The sequence below is a fragment of the Solea senegalensis genome, linkage group LG4, assembly GCF_019176455.1.
Source record: "Solea senegalensis isolate Sse05_10M linkage group LG4, IFAPA_SoseM_1, whole genome shotgun sequence".
Classification (NCBI taxonomy): Eukaryota; Metazoa; Chordata; class Actinopteri; order Pleuronectiformes; family Soleidae; genus Solea; species Solea senegalensis.
In genome coordinates, this window is record NC_058024.1 from 24397380 (window position 1) to 24414917 (window position 17538).

At 40.7% G+C, this 17538-nt stretch overlaps 1 protein-coding gene across 2 annotated transcripts in view; it reads right to left on the reverse strand.

Moving 5' to 3' along the window:
• The window catches only part of cacna2d3 (calcium channel, voltage dependent, alpha2/delta subunit 3), a 33467-nt gene extending 20660 nt beyond the window's left edge, over positions 1-12807 (reverse strand). The window contains exons 1-7 of one of the 2 annotated variants that reach the window (XM_044023104.1): positions 12420-12807; positions 11175-11256; positions 8973-9200; positions 7457-7573; positions 5816-5875; positions 1787-1949; positions 1172-1303 (exon numbers count right to left, since the gene is read on the reverse strand). In XM_044023104.1, the coding sequence (XP_043879039.1) occupies positions 1172-1303; positions 1787-1949; positions 5816-5875; positions 7457-7573; positions 8973-9200; positions 11175-11256; positions 12420-12550 (913 nt within the window). In that variant the 5' untranslated portion in view covers positions 12551-12807. The remainder of the gene's footprint in view (positions 1-1171; positions 1304-1786; positions 1950-5815; positions 5876-7456; positions 7574-8972; positions 9201-11174; positions 11257-12419) is intronic. The other variant, XM_044023105.1, reaches the window with a different exon arrangement.
• Positions 12808-17538: the final 4731 nt, after the last annotated feature.

The window sequence follows — 17538 nt, forward strand, 5'->3', positions numbered from 1 at the left end:
CTAGACACTTAACTGTATATGTACGAAAGAAAAAGTTTGACTTTAAATGAAATAAACACATTAGTCCTAAAGGTATAATCTTAAACTGCTTACATTATTATCTAGAATAAATTTCATTGAACATAAAAAAGAGTGTATAATAATATCATCAGTTTTATTCTCATCTCTGTGGCTTCGCTCCAGCACCGAGAGCTAAGCAGCACTTCTCACATCATTGTAATAGCCTGATGTCTATGGTGGGATGTATCCAGCAGCCCTGCACTGTGGCTTCACACTGGCAAATGCTGATTAATTACGGTCCGTACATATGCATCCTCTCTGATGGTCTGTAAAATTACAACATTAGCCAAATCACCCTTTTAGTTATTCTGAATCATTTGTTCTGATTTTGCCCAACTGACAGCTGATGATGGATCCCGGGGACAGCCCTTCTCACTCTCTCTGTCACACACACACACACACACACACACACACACACACACACACACACACACACACACACATGCACACACGGAGCCAGTGTGTTTCCATGCACAGACAAGTCAAGCTGCGGTTGTAGCTCATCCATCGTGAACTGTGCTTGTAGCTCTACTAACCCATTTAAATGGACTACTCTCCTTGTCTTGGTGTACTAGTGTGAGTAGTGAATCCATTCATTGAAGGAAGTGTGTCTGCCAGCACTACACTGAATGGCAATATTATAAAATATTTTAAAATATTATAGAATAGTCTCCCTGTGTGTGTTTTCCTCACACAGTCCAAAAACATGCAATATGGGGATTAGGTCAATTGGACGTTCTAAATTGACCATAGGTGAGAGAGTGTGATAGGTGTGACTCCGCCTATCGCCCTATGTCAGCTGAGATTGGCACAGCAGCCTTGCACATATATAATAGTATTTAATATTATTTTTTTCCCTTTTCCTTATCTTATTTCTACTTTTCCACATTGTTGTGATTGCAACGCTGCAAATCTCCCCATGTGGGACGAATAAAGGATTATCTTATCTTACATTTGGTCTCCTTGTCAGTCCAAAGAAATGCTGTGTGGGTCCAGTTGTGAATGTATAATATATGCACTAGTAATTCAGCAAGGTAGTAGTAATTCAACTAAAAGTCTGGTTTTATTCGGACAAACATTACGTATGTGAATGGTGAACGTGCTGACTCACCAGGATACTGCCTGAAGAAACCTTTGGCGCTCCCAAAGTACTGCCAGATGAGCGTGGGGTCTCTCTCAAAGTTATCTACAAACACTTTATTCAAAGCCTCGGACCAGTACACTCCATTCACAATGTCAGGATCTGTGTGTGTGTGTGTGTGGGGGGCAAGAGACAGACAAACAAATTAAACGGTGATAATTGTGACCATCCTGGCCACCATTAAAGAGGCCACAGTTGACCTTTGTACCTCATTGACCAGGCCCTTTCTAAAAAAAGAAAAAAAGAAAAAGGGGGTGGAGATTTACTGCCTGACTAACTCATCCCCTCCCCTTCTCCTGCTGGACGAGCCGCCCCTTTGTGCTGTGAACAGAGACTTATGGGGAGTCCATTACAGCCAAACAAAGGCGACACACAAGGAGAAGTGACGCACTCTGTCAGACAACAAAAAAAGAAGCTGCCTCCACGTGAGCGTTTGAATGGTCTGCAGTTGCACTCGCTCTTCAAGCCTGGATTGTTATCGATCCGCTCAACTCCACTTCCCCAAACCCTCTGACCATTCTCCTCCCATCTCTCCCTTTCACCTTGCACACTCTCCTTTCTCCTCCACATGATCAAGTCCTGTACCTTTGTTGTACATGTTGGTGGGAACCTGCACCACACTGAGGCTCAGGTTGACGGACAGGTTGTTGAAATGGTCGTTGGGCTCCAGGAGGAACTCTCCGCCGAGCTCCACGTTGTTGCCCTCCTCGTCCACTTCGTTGATCAGCACGGCGTTGAAGTACTCGTACTAGAGAGGAGACGGGAGAATGTTTTAGTGACACTGCGGCTGCAGCAGATTCCTGCAGAGAGAGAGAGCGAGAGCGTCGTTTTTACGTTTCACTTGTGTCTCACAACCCACGTGCACGTTTATCTGGTCGCTGGATACTTGCTTACACTATTTCTTTGTGAGTCATGGGAGAAATATCCCACAGTTCTCATTTTCACAAACAGCACATTCTTTTTCTGGAAGTATGAAACTCTCTTTTATTCTCCTGACATACGTTTTATTGCTGAGGCTCAGCAAAAGCCAACAAAGAGGGAATCCAGGACTGTGGCTTTCTCCTCGATCTGGATTCGCAGTAAATACTCATCTTTAGTGCAGACAGTTGGAAACAATTAAAGCCTTTGTTTTGTAGGCATGAGACTAAATGAGAAATGTCTGCACAGTCTATGCCTGATCACAGAATTACAAACAATCCGGGTAAGAACTGGTAAACTGTTCAAAAAGAAAAAGGAGGAAGAATAAAATCAAATTGTCTTTTGGTCACTTTTGGTCGATAATATCTCAACACATGAACGTGCTCTTCAACCTGTGTCACATCATGGTGGTAAGTTCATGACACCGTAAGTTCATATGAAACCGTTTAGTCAGTGCTGGGTTGTTGTTGTTTTTTTGAAATGTCACCATGTGTCAAACTGTAGCCGTCACTGAAACCTCATGCCAGTGAAAAGCCTGGCATCTCTTAAGTGGAACCCAGATAGTGTGTCTGTCCTGTCCTCTGCTCCCTGTGCCGCACAAGAAACACTTAATCGTGTCTGCGCCGCTTTCTCTGTGGCCCCTGGTCCTTATTGTCTGCACTGAGAGAGGAGGAGCGGAGGAGAGAGACAGAGGGGGAGAGAGAGAGAGAGAGAGAGAGAGAGATGGGTGATGGCCTCTGCAGCATCACACTCGGGGGAGGCCGCGCAGGCATCACCATCAAGCAGCTCCTGACAGCTCATACCACGCCTGAGCAGCTCTCTGACGAGCTGCGGTGGGGAGGAGAGGGGGGGAGAGGGAGAGAGAGAGAGAGAGAGCTGCAGAGGAGGAGAGGAAACATGCACCCTCAGCAAAAATGATAGTGCTGTAGAGAGGCACGTTAACCACCAGGGTTATTACTGTAGAGCAGGCCATGGGACACTGCAGCTCTCAGAGACGCGCCACTGACTCTTACACCACTGCAGTTAGCTGTAGGCCTTATACTGCAGACATCAGCGCCACTGTCTTAGATTTGGGCCTTACTGTAAAACCAGGCACCAGCGTCTCCAGATGGCAGCTTTACGCTTCTCTACAGACTCAGCGCTATAAGTAACCGCTTCCTCTGCTGGTTTTAAGGATCAGATTGTTCCAGTCAATTATATATATATATACATATACATATATACACATACACACTTATACATATATGTATATGTATATGTATGTATACATATATACATATACGTATATATACATATACATATATCCATGATCCAAAGTGGTAGATGATGGATGATGGATATATGTATATATGTATATATACATACATATATATTTATATATGTATATGAATATATATATATATACACCTATATATAGATATATACAATTTTTAGTAGTGATATAAAGTAGCAATAATTGTGCAGAAGTCACAAAATAGAGCGTTTTTCTTTTCTTTCTGTTCATAAAAAAATGAGCCAAGTGAACTTTGAACTGTGACGTGTTTCCATATACTCAAACAGTTGGTGAAAATGAGATATTTTCTTCATCAGATTGCCTTGCTGAAAAAAAGGATATAAGACACTCTATGTTCATGTTCTTTTAGCCTCTGTTTATACTGTAAGTTTAAACATAGTATTGGAAAATAGCAGCCAAAATGCTCTGTGTTTTAATGGTTAACATATTTCCATTAATTTAAAGTTTTAGCTCAATGCTTAACAAAGGGGATTCATACACTTCACTTACACTTAACAAATGTATATTCCTTTTCTACCGGGGCAAGAGTTTCCAAGACTGTTGTGATCAGATTTTGATGATATGTATAAACCCTTGTTGCAGTAATCAATTCAAAATGTTTATCTTAAAAAGTAAACATCCTTCTGTCTTTTTTATTTTATAATATGCGTATGACATATGAAACCAATGTAACCATAGATTACACAACAATAATGTTCACTTTGCCAGAAACAATTTACAGGAACAATAAAGTTTTTTGTTTTTTTTAAATAAAAAACTAATTAACAAACTAAGTTGTATTTTTTTTACAACTAGAATAAAGTATATTCTTTTGCAGATTAAAAAAAACATTATGTAATTCAAACACAAATTCTTTTATATTTCTTAAATTTTAAAAGTTCCATTCTCACTGAGCGAAATATGACAGCACACTTGTGTTTGTGTTTGCGCCCTCAGATGTGAATCTGCACACCCTTGAACCACAGACTGCACTTGGGTCAATGCAGAAACACCTGAGCGCGCTGACACTAAGCAGCTGAGATAAGAGCAGCAGCTCTCGCTCTCTTATCTCTCTGTGGTCAGTGAAATGGGCCGTGAAGAATGTGTGGTGTCACAGGAGGCAACGTTGGCCAAATGATGCCACAAACACTGATATTGTGACATTAAATTAAATGCTTACTTTTAATTTGTTATTAAATGGCCTTTTCTGTGTCTACTAAAATGTCTGAACAGCATTTATCTATCAAGAGTTTGCATTTTTTTTTAAATCTTTTTTTCAAAGTGTGATCTTTGTTTTCCTTCATTCTGTGAGACAAATATTTGCTTAAAGTCAGAAACAGAGAAATATTATTAAACTACTTCCACAAACAAATGTGAATTAATCCTGGTGTATTTCATCAACCACATAAACAGTCAGAGAACTGCTCATGGAGTGAAAAACAGCAATTCAAATATGCAAAGAAAATGAGTGTATGCTATAGGATAAGGTTTAAAAACCAAAATCAAATGTATATTTATTGTGTTGGGCCTCTTCAGATAAGCTGTGTATGTGTATAGTTAGAGGAACAGGCGGAGAACAAGGTGACTGAAATGTATTGTGTTCGCACGATGTAAATGCTTATATTAAGTGTAAGTGCTGTCGTTATTTCACTGTTGTGTTGCTCCACTGGGTTTCCAATCTAGAGCCATGAAAGTGAAACAATGCGCCGCGCAAAGGAGTTTCATTTATCTTTGTCCGCTGTGGAGGGAGAGAGGGAGAGAGAGAGGGAGAGAGAGGGAGACAGAGCCTAACAGACGACAGAAATACTGCATTCCCTCTGCAGAGACTGAAATCGCCAATGCGAGTCTTTAAATGATGTCCTGAGGAGATTCAGAGGACATGAACACGTCCTGTGTGAAATGTAATTAAAATTAGAAGCAAATGCAGAACGACTCCTCTGCCCCGTTATTCTCCCCACGTGACTACTTTTATAACAATAATATAGAGAAATATTTCACTGTTTGCGGCACAGATTCTGACCATATTGAAACATTGCACTTGGCTCCAGTGTTTTACGCGTGCGTGCGTAATTGTACTTTAAACGTATGCGCGGACTTGAGCTGCTCCTCTAAACCTAAAACACGCTGAGTTATGACAGAGCGCGGCCGCTGCAGCCTTCAGCATGTGAAGCTCCGCTTATCGGAGGAGCTTTATGAATCAAAGCCGCTGGCAGGACATCAGTGTGAAGGACGATGGCAACGCAATTAAAGACTTTTAGGGCCTATTACCCTTCACTCACCTTGCAGCCGCTCCTCCTCCTCCTCCTACTGTCCGACCACAGTGATTCACCCAGGTCTTACGCAAACACCCCACATTTTTAATCATCATTTTATTTCTCTTTTCTTTTCTTTTCTTTTCTTTTAATTTCTCTGGGCCTCCTTACCTGTAGGTCGGGGTTGTCCTCGTGTTCATGGTGCGCTTCTTCTGCTGCTTCCACCAGCCGCTGACAGGAGGGGAAAGGTGGGTTAATAACATGCACACGAATTAAAGTAATATAACAACGACTCTACATATAAATGTATATATATATATATATATATATATATATATATATATATATATATATATATATATATATATATATATATACTGCGAATTATATTCGAGGTGTTTTCTAAACCGTGACTTCTCTAAAGGCCACAGGCAGTTGACTGCTTGCACATATTATGTTCTCCGTTATTTCCATGTGCCAAAACATGTCATTGAATTGAATAATAACACGCTGTGAAACTAAATCCAGAGTTTAGAATAATGTTTTTTCTTGGATGACATCGGCGGTGTGTAAATGTGCAGCGTTTAGTTTAAAGGTAAATTCAATAAAAAGGCTCCGGTTTTTCCACCTTGCTGATTCTTAGTGCGATTTTAAGGACAATATTAGATATTAAATGTGGGGCACTGATGCTGTGCTGAGTGCAGGTGTGAAGTGACTGATGGAAGCAGGGGGTAGTGGTGGGGGCAGCAAAAAGCCTAAATAATAATAATAATGACGATAATAATAATAATAATGATAATAATAGTAACTCGATTCTGTGGAGAAAAAAAAAAGTGCTTGACTCCGTGTTTCCGCCACGTCACAGCGAGTCTCGCTCCCGGAGCAAAAGCAGGTAATTACCATCAGTCACATCATGTGTCAGAAAAAAAGAACTGCAACATAAACACAACCGAGGCTTTTTCCCCGCGCGTCCAGCTCCATGTTCAATTGACCTTGTGTCGAGTTCTCGTGTCGTCAGCAGTTGGCAAATAAATCGAAAATGCGCAGTTTTCTGCTCAGTGATTGAACGTCATTGTGAAGGCCTCAAATCTGAAATCACATTTTTAATATAACATATATGTGTTTTAAATGACTCCTGTTTATGTTTGACAACAGACAAATGTGTGTCTATAGAGACATTTATTTAAAACAGCTTTCCTCTCCTTTCTCCCTGTAAGTGTAATTTACACAATTACTATGAATTGTCGCCCTCATGGGATCAGGCAGGGACAGATAAACGTTATCATTTCCCAGCAGTCCCTGCGAGGTGCAGCATTAAAATGGTTACAGGCTCATGTGCACTGAGGTTGCAGACAGACAGACAGACAGACAGACAGACAGAGAGGCTCATGCTGCTGCTGCTGTTCTAAACTGCAGGAGAAAACACACTGACAAACCTTTAAGAGTAAAATGCATGAAAATGAAGTTAAATACTCTGAATTACAGTTTACATTTACAGTTACTCTCTTTGTTTGAGCTAGGATCCAACAACTAACAATACACATCAGTCGCTGAATGAGTGGAAGAAACACAGATGTCAACTCTGTGGGAGCTGAGCTGTTTTTTTTTAAGTTCCTGATTTAAAATAAGGAAAATACAGATTAACGTCACGTGTCAGACTCAGTCACGTGATGCTTGTTCTCTACAAGCACACTGTGGAGACAAAGGAGGTTTATTCTCGCATTTATATGTAAGAATAGCTTCCACCTTACCACAATTATTTACGTACGGTCCCTTATTAAAAAAAACCAGCCATAAACTAGTCGTGCTCACCCTGGTTGCCTCTGCTTTTTTCCGGAACACCTCCTCCATCCTCACAGCCAGATTTTTGACCAGTTTGAGTCCGTCGATTTCCTCCACTCTGACTGATTTTTCAAATTCTTTGTATTTCTGAAAACAAACAGAGACGACAAACAACTCTCTAAATCATAGACTCCAGAATTTCACTTCAAAGTAAGATGATGGAGGAGGAGGAGGAGGAGGAGGAGGAGGAGGAAAACATGTTTGTGTTTTCTGCAGCATTGTAGAGGACTGTGGGTTCACTGCATCACTCCACTGGGGAGACTGGGATTTGTTAAACAAGGCTTATAAGGCTTCACATGTTGGCTGACAAGCTGCAAGCAGCCAGTCTCAGATGAACGGCTGATAAGAAGCTCTCTCTGCAGCACACAATGATTGATCGGCTTTATCTGGTCTCAGTCATTGGCTGCACATGCTGCTCCGTCCTCCACCGATTGGCTGGAGATGGCCATGCTGGGTGGCCGGGGGGGCGGGGCCCAGTTTCCGAGGTCTATGCATGGTAAGAGGGTAATTGAAATGGAGTCAAAGCACAGGAGAAAGATAATAATGTGTCAAGCTTGGCTGATTCCGGGTAATGAAGTACACCTCACGTAACGCTGAATGTGCTGGACGCGCAGGACCTCCAGTGATACAGAACAAAGCCCACCACAGCTCGGAGGAATATAACGTTACATAATCCCACACCTGCCTGGCACACGCACACACACACACACACACACACACACACACACAAAAAAAACAAAAGCCAGTTCCTCCTGCAGTGTCCATCACACACACACACACACACACTTCCAACAACCTTATCTAAACATAAACATATAACCCACAATAGGCTCAAACACATTACACAATGTGTGAATAGGACACACACACACACACACACACACATCAGTACATGAGGCGACAAATTACCAACTGAAAGGAAGAGTGTGGGCTCGCAGTGGAGCAGAACAGTTCATTTCACGCCTGTCCTCCTCGCCTCAGCACCCCGGGTCCCCAACCCCAACCCCTCCCTCCTCCTCTTCCTCTTCCTCTTCCTCCCGACTCACACTCCTGAAGTCGTCAAGTGCAGGTTCTTAACCCCATCCATCAAAAAAGGCCCTGATCATGATTATTGATGGGAGCATAGTGACCACTGCAGGACGGAGGTCTGCCTCAGTGTTTCACTCTTTATGTGAACGTCTCCAGGAAGTGTGAGTAATTCATCATAAAAGCGTCTAATGATCATCCTTAATGAGCGGCCCCTAACGACCCGTCACTTCCCTCACAGCTCAGTGCTTTGTGCTGACTGGCCCAGCTCAGCGTTCTCAGGCAGACGTGCCTCCGTGGACGGGAACACGAGGAAAAACGCTTACACGGGAACAAATCTGTGGGACTCGCACTGCAAAAATGATAGAATTCACATATGGAGGCGATGCACGCGTGCTGCCTCAGCCTCTGCCACACATTAAATTGTGCTTCATGTGATATTATTGTAAAGAGCTGTCACCTCAGGACAAGGAGGGCCCAGGTTTGGACCCTGGAGTCGCTTCCTGAACGCGGTCTGAATGCTCTCTCCGTATTTGCGTGCGTTTCCTCTCGGGGTTCCGCCCTCCTCCCAACCTCCGGGACACGCTGCAGAGCCTTTGGAGTTCAGTCTGCCGCCGCCTTTTCCCGAGGAACTGGTCTCAGAGCTGGAGTTGGTGCCCGGACGTGGCGCCGTGATGGCCCACAGCTCCTAAAGTGAAGGAGGCCGAGTGAAAGGGAAGAGGAGAGGTGTTAACAGAACGTAATCGATGGTGGGATTTATCAGACGAGATGGATGGAAACCACTGACCACTGTTAATGCTGTAATGAATACATCTCTGATGATTACACCCGATTGCCAAGTATTGATTATTTTAAGGTCACTTTTTCAGCCTGTTGTTTGTTCCACTCTTACACCGCGTGATTGTGTCTGCGTTCTTTATTTACTGTAGTAAATTTAAAGAACAATGACACAGTTCAGTTTATAATGACACTACAAGAAAATCTAAACGTGGACGTGAGTTTGCAGGGTTGAATTGAATACAAGAGTTTTATACAGGACTGAAATGTTTTTACTTTTTCACGACTATACTTTAAAACACAGTGTTTATTTGTTTTTTTTTTTACCTCATCCTTTATGGATAAAACCAACATGTGCATCTATACAGTACATTATCAACACCCTTTGCATAACTTAAGAGTCACATAATAATATCATGATGCGGCCATAAAAACATGGCTGCTTTATGTATCATAGTCTGTGTGGAGATACTATTTCATGATAAAATAATTATTTGGTGCAGTTTTCAGAGTCCATTTCCTGTCCTTGTCTTTGTATTTCTACAGCAGAGATTTTCCATAATGTGTCCCAATGAGACCATTAGGCCTTAATGCCTTTAAAAAATGCCAAAGGGTACGAACGAAATGTCTGTGTAACTTTTCTGCATCTAAAAAGACTCAAAACCACATCAAACACATGCTGTTTAGATGGCCTGTGTTTTCACTGTACTGAGAGGCACATGAGTATGTGCTGTAGGCACTGTAACTGTAACACACACACATGCACACACTCTCCTTATACTGCAGTGCATTTTCCAGCGTTCACTCAGCAGAGCTTCTCCTCCAGCTGTTTACTTCACAGTCTCTGATTTTGGTCCCGTTTAAGTGAAGCAGACAAATCCACCATTTATCTACCACAACCACCTTTTTAAACCAGGATGCTTGTGAACACAGAGCCGTCAAGTGGTCAGAAATTCATGTTTTCCTTGGTTTTAACCCTTAGAACACAGAGCATTTTGGCTGCTTTTTTTCCATTTGTAATGTTTAAATGTACAGTATATACAGAGGCTATAAGAATGTGCAATATAGAGTCTTATATGCTTTTTTTCAGCACAACCTAGGCTATCTGATGAAAAGAAAATGTCATATTCACCAACTATATAAACACACCTGAGCAAAAAGTAATCACATTTTTAAAAATCAATAGGAATTTGTAAAATTTGGAAATACGTCGCAGCTCAAAAGTTCGCTTGGCTCGTTTTAAGGAGCAAAAAGAAAAGAAAAATACGTCTATTTTGTGACTTCTGCACAATTATCGCTACTTTATATCACAACATCAATGCGACATCAAATGAAATGTAACTTTGACTCAACGACACACAAGAAAACACATTTTTAAAGCCTGAATATGTGACTTATAAACACACACCTCCAGGATGTCCATATAAGGAGTTGTGTATTATTCCCACAGCAAATTACCAATGGGTGCAACTGCAGCACAGATCCGTGCCGCGCGCGAGCACTAAGGGTTAACTTGTTGGTCAGTTCCTTGATATCTAACACAACCACACACATTCAATTTGTCTGCTTGTCCTGCTCATATCCAGAGGTTGAAACTCTTGACTCCAGAGAGTTAAGGGAGGGGGGTTTGAGATGAATCAGAGCTGTGTTTAATGGGCCGCATCAAGTACAAACACACACACACATGCACACACACCTGAGTCTCCTCTAAAATAACGCATCAGCATTCAGCTGAGACACCAAAGTGTCTCCGCAGTCATTAGAGGAGGGAATACAGCATTACCGTACAACGTGTGTAACTACACGAGTGTCAGACAAAGAGAAACAGCATTTATGAGTGTGTGTGTGTGTGTGTGTGTGTGTGGGTGGTTGGGTAGAGGAATACCTTTTGCAGTAACTGGGATCCAGAGTATTTGGCAGAGATGGATTTAATTTCACCACCGAATGCTGAGGCCCAGAGCTTAACGCTGAAGAGAGATAAAAAGACAAAACGGCACTTTAGATTTAAATATCAAATCATGACAAATGCAGATTAATCAGATAAAAGCTACAGAGAAAAGTGAGACTGAATTCCATTTAAAAAATGTTGTTGCAGAAATGTCATTATGAGATTTATTGCATGTTCTATGTCCTCATTTAAACATGTTTTTTAATAATAATTTTATCTTCTTTTCTGACACCAGTAGTCAACATTTGTCTAACGATAACTTGTAATTCATGTATCTATGTTGCAGTTTTCTGAGCCTCCAGTGCACTATTGTACAAATATAGAATATACATGCTATTATTAACATTCCATATGAAACATAGATACTATCACAATTAGAGTGGCCTCATTTATTCAATCATGTCTAAAAAAGAAAAGAATTGTATTTCTTACAATAAAAAAAACAAGTCCTTCTAATTTTATAGTTTAGTTCCATATTATGTAAGATTAAACTAAACCATTCCAGGAACATTTGACATTTTTTGAAATATACTACAAAGCTTCTTCAAGCACCTGGATTAAATTTAATCAACTGCATCAGATTGCATAATTATGGATTATGAGACAGTGATACAGGGTTCTGAACAAATACATTATGTAGAAGTTAAAGGGTTCACAAAACAACAACAAAAAAATCAGGCTTTAAAAGAAAAATCTGATTTTCTATGATGGCAGTTTGGGATTATTTGGGATTACAGCACCAACATGTGTCAATAAATGATCTGCTCTTCATCAATTTGTATATTATACTTTTTTTTTTTTTTTAAATGTCCAATAGTAGAACAAATATACAAACTTGTATCTTTATTAACATCGTCTGAAAAATATTTAAGGAAAAAGAAAAAAGAGCCAAACAGAGATTAGAGGGTGTTTTTTTAACCTGTAAAATCCTTTGAATTTATTTTTTTTATTCTATTTATTAAAAATCATCTCAGTCGCTTAACAGTGTTGTTTCCTTCCACAGTCATTAACAAAGTATTTGTGAAAATTAAAGATTTCCACTCAGTCTCACTGTGACTTCAACTTTTACGCAGAAATAAGTTGGATTGTAAGAAGATGTAAGAGTCTGATCATGAAAACACATTATAGAATATAGAATATTGATATGTAGCATGTGATAATAAAACGCTGCCTCTCACTCACACTGACAGGGGGATTCCTTGCTGGGATCCCGTCACGTCCACCACGTTCAAGCCGACGAGCATCCACAGCAGAGCGAGGCTGCTGCTGCACGTGTGGTCGAGAAAAAACAGCTTCCCCCACTTCCACTGCATCTTCAAAATCTGATGATGATGATGATGATGGTGGTGGTTCTTTTATTTTCTATTCTTAAAAAAAAAAAAGGAATTAAAAAATAGCACAGAATATAAAGAAGTCCATGCAGCAGTTCCAGCTCAGCTCAGCTCGGTGTGTGTGTGTGTGTGTGTCGGCGGCCTGCTGGAGTCCCCGGTGAACCTTCTCCACGAGCGCAGCGTCTGCCAACACCAACAATGTACTGTACACACACGGAGAGAGAGGGGGGGAGAGAGGGAGAGAGAGAGAGAGAGAGGGAGAGAGAGTCACTCTGCAGCCTCCTCCATCCTTCCTCTCACTTCCTCTGAAAAGGTAAAAAAAAAGCCGTTAAATGGCACAATCATTTTATTTTATGTTTGCAAAGAAAAGCATATTATGTGATGAGCTCGAGGAGGTAAAATAATCAGAATACATTTGTTTTTCGTCACTCAGAAATAAAAGAAACAAAAAACAGAACTTTTATTCTCTACACAGTCATATTTGTGGTGCGCAAAGAAAAGAAAGAAAAGCAGCATTTGGAGTGAAGTTATAACGCTGACGCTGCAGAAAAAAACAAGTAAATAAATAAATAAAGAATACACTGCACATGCTTTGTGTCGCCTCCAGTCTCCCGCTGCTGCTGATGCTGCTGCACTCACACACTAAAGGCTTTAATTACAGCAGCAGGCGCAGAGCGCGCGTTTTTTCTTACAATGATTCAAATGTGACGAAGATCAGCGCGCGTGAAGGTGAAGAGTCTGTGGAGAAGTGGACGCTGTGTGTGTGTGTGTGTGAGGTGAGATGTGAGGAGGATGATGAGACTGCAGCTGCTGCTGCTGCTGCTTATGCTGCTGCTGCTGGAGGAGGAGGAGGAGGATGAAGGTTTTTCCGCACAATCTGAGAAAAAACCCCACTGTTTATCGTCACGTGGAACACACGCTCCGCTGAATTCAGATAATGAAATCTGTCAAAGGGTGAAGTGGGAATCAGTGAATACATCTCCTGTGATTGGCTGAAGTCACACAATCAATCACTCTGATCAACTTTTCCACGTGGAACTCGGAGGAGGAGGAGGGGTGGGGGTAGGGGCGGGGCTACAACAATGGGTGATTAATCAATTATTGCCAACTGAATTAATTTGATGATGATGATTAACTGATTTAAGAATTTGTAGAAAAAAAAAGTTTTCAGATTAATGGTGAAGGTTTTGTGACATTAAACTGAGCATCTTTGGTTTGGACTGTAGATGTCATCCATTTAAAGGTCTAGTGTGTAGATTTTTTCCTTTTTGGTAGAAATGGAAAAAAACTCTAATTTGTGGTCATGAAGTAGTATTTACTGGCTATGAAACAGTCATTTGTGGCCACAAAATATACGTGTGCACAAAATACTACCATCTTCTACCACTTTAACCTCCACATGAGGGACGCAGGGGCAATAGGCGGGGTACAACCTGGACAGTTCAGCAGTCCATCACAGGGACACATATAGAGACAAACAACCATCCACTCTCACATCTATGGTCAATTTAGAGCGTCCAATTTCCCAAATCTGCATGTCTTTGGACTGTGGGAGGAAACCGGAGGCTTTTTGAGGCTTAGGTGTGAAAGGGATGAACTAACTAACTAACCAAATAACCTCTGCATGTAGATATCAATGCAGTTTATCCAGCTCTCTTTGATGAAGATGAGGTTGCAGCTTGTTGTCTTCATCACCGTGATTTGAAACATATGTTTCAACAATGTTTGGTTATAAATGTTATTGATCACGGAAGTTCAAATCTATTTCTGACTCTATGGCCACCATATTTCCAATAGTCAATGTTAGATTATTACAAGGCCTACAGCATTGATTTCCAATCAAAAAGTGTGTACCACTGAGTGGCTCAGTGGTTAAGACCGGTACCCTGTGTGCAAAAGACATCATGGTCACAAGTTCAACTCCACCCCTGGCTGATTGTACTCAATTCCATTGTAAGTAGCTTTGGATAAATGACATGTAATGTAATGTAACAACGACCAAAAACCACATCTGAGTTGTAGTTTGTGTGAGACATCAGTCATTTTTCACACCGCTTTCTTAGAAGCTCTTGAAATGTTTCTGTTTCCTCGTGTAACGTCTCACACGTACATTACCCGACTGCAGAGAGAAACAGTTCCTCCTTATCTGATCTTGTTTGGAATGACCACTTGAACTGGACACACAGCAGAGAGGAGAGCTGCGTTTCTTTGTTTATCTGAGTGTCAGAACATGTAACGACGGCCATTACACTCTGCTAAGTTTGGACAGAAGAAAACAGCAACTCCGTATGTTGTTTATGGTTGTTCCTGACCAGATACTATTATTTGTCAGACCACTGCGACACTTAGATGTGCTCAGGAGTTCTGTTCTGTCCAGCCATTAACCCTTTAACACCTAAGCCTCAAAATGTTATTATTTTATTTTAAACAGTAAGTAAGTGCTTTTGCCCATTTTTCCAGAATAACTTTCAATATAAGGCAGTTATTTACAATTTACTGCATGTTAAATTAGTGTATTTACACTTTAAAATGAAAAAAAACACTAGTAGTTTTACACAAACACCAGATTTTGCATGTTAAATTTGAAATTTGAACAGTATATAACAATTTTCCAAAGTCCAAAAACAGGCCCAAAAATGGAAACTAGGCGTTTCTCCAACTCTCTCCTCTCTGGTGTTAAAGACTGTTGTTGTATTCTTATTAGCATTGTTCTTTAATAAAGTTACAAAGACATTTTGGAATTTAGAAATCTACATTCTCCTGTTTTATAAACAGTAATGAGAGGGTGCTCTTTTTTTGATGACTGTGAGAAATTTCATGTAGTTCTGTTTACGTCAAAGCTTTAAAAAGTAGTTTTCCTGCCATTTTAACGTCAGCTTTGTCGGAGCGCTGAGGCCACGCCATAGAGAAAATCCATTGAGTTTGACTAGCCATTTTTGTTTTTCCAAAATGGCAGACTTCTGGGTGGGTGGAGCTAATGGATGTACATTAGAAATTTGTTTGGAATCATGAGAGCAACGAGTGCACCAAGTTTGACTAAAATCGGAACAACTATGTGCGACACGATAGGAAAAAATACCAAATTTAGCATTTAACGCAAATTTCTCATGTAAAAAATTCCCAAAAGGTTCCTCAAGAAACTTTGGAGTAAGCCTTTTGTCTGACCATGACCCGATTTCTGGGGGCGCTATAGAGCCCTGGCATTTTTCGCGACCCGACCTCTGTGCCAAATTTTTTTTTATGAGTTTTTATGCACATTAACCCCCTCAAAAATGAGCACAACATCAGAGAAAAATAACAATCTCAACTAATTTGCAGCCCTACCTTGAAGATGATGTAAAGTTAGCTTACATTGTCTCAACCACTGAACTCCTCACAGGAGAAGACATAAAGTTTTGTAAAAAAAAAAAACAAAAAAAAACGCTGACGTGCTGCGATGATTATGAGGGGATAATGATGTCAGAGCAGCAGGAGGGCTGAAGCTGCTGCTCCCTCCTCTGTCCTCATCCCTCCATCCACACCGTGCACTCGAGCAGTGTTTCCACTTGACGCTTTTATTAGTTTAGTAATTGCGTCGTACATCAAAGTTGTGAGGAGCCCGTACTGTCTGGGACGTGCCGATAAGGCGTCTCTGCATGTTGGATGACGGACAATATCATCCAGCCTCCTCTTCTCTCCTCTCCTCTGTGCCCCGCACAGCAGCCACTGCTCCCCTCCATCTTTTAATTAACTACCACTGCAAAAGAGAAGCAGTTTTCTGCCAAGATACAGAAGAACAAAGTCCTCAAGTTTCATTTGAGTTGTATTGGATTCAAGTTTCGGAACAATTGACACAATATTTGCTACAGTCTGTGGGAGTATTTTTGTAACCCTTAGTGCTCATGCGGCACGGATCTGTGCCGAGTGTTTTGTGATTCTTTGTAATTAAATGTGCTCTATAAATAAAGTGATCTTGCCTGCGTCATCGGTGAGATAGAGGAGATCAAATAGATTATTTCTGTCCTCTTCTTAGATGGAATGATAATTAAAAAATGTCACGTCACAATCAAGTGAAAGAATGGGGAACAGGGATCATCATCATCATATTCTCAGACCAGAGGCGTCTAATCTCAGCTGTCATACTCGGGAAGTAAGATATTGACCATTTAGAAGTTCCAAGTGAAGGAGAAACTACCCAAACACTTTTTTTAAAACTTTGCATCCATGCAACCAACCATCTGTCCTTTTACCAAATGCTTCCTCCTTCCTGGGCCCACCCAGAGTTTGAGAAAACCCCACACATCTTATATCAAAACGTGCGGCTTGATCGGGAATGGTGTGCTATGACTTTTATAAGACTTTCGAGTAACCTTGGCGACCAAAATCACGAAAAACTTCACGTTACACGCTTTAACGTAGAAACATGATCGTAACTTTAAACGGGTCACAAGACTTGGGACTTTTCTCACCTAAGTTAACGTTTTGATACATATTACAGTTTTTATACAATCATAGCTCAAGTTTTGTACTTTTTTTTGACATTTCAGATTTTATAATGAGTGTGTATTGCGTGCGTGAGCGTTGAGCTACAGTGACACAGTCTGCTGACATCCATAAAAATAATCACAAAAATCTCTAAACAAACTCTTCTTCTGTCCACAGTTTCCAACCTACACAGACAATGCTTACATCAAAACGTTGCTCTGGTTGCCGTCTAACCCTTTATTAAACTATGACATCACATTTTGGATGACAAACTAAACTATGACATTTTTGAAGACATACAATACTGTGACTTTTTTGACTGATTTTAAACGACACACTATACTATGACTTTTTCGGATGATTTTGGACGACATACTATACAATGACTTTTTTGACTGATTTTGGACGACACACTATACTATGACTTTTTTGTCAATTTTGGACCAAATACTATACTATGACTTTTTTGTCAAATTTTGGACAACATACTATACTATGACGTTTTT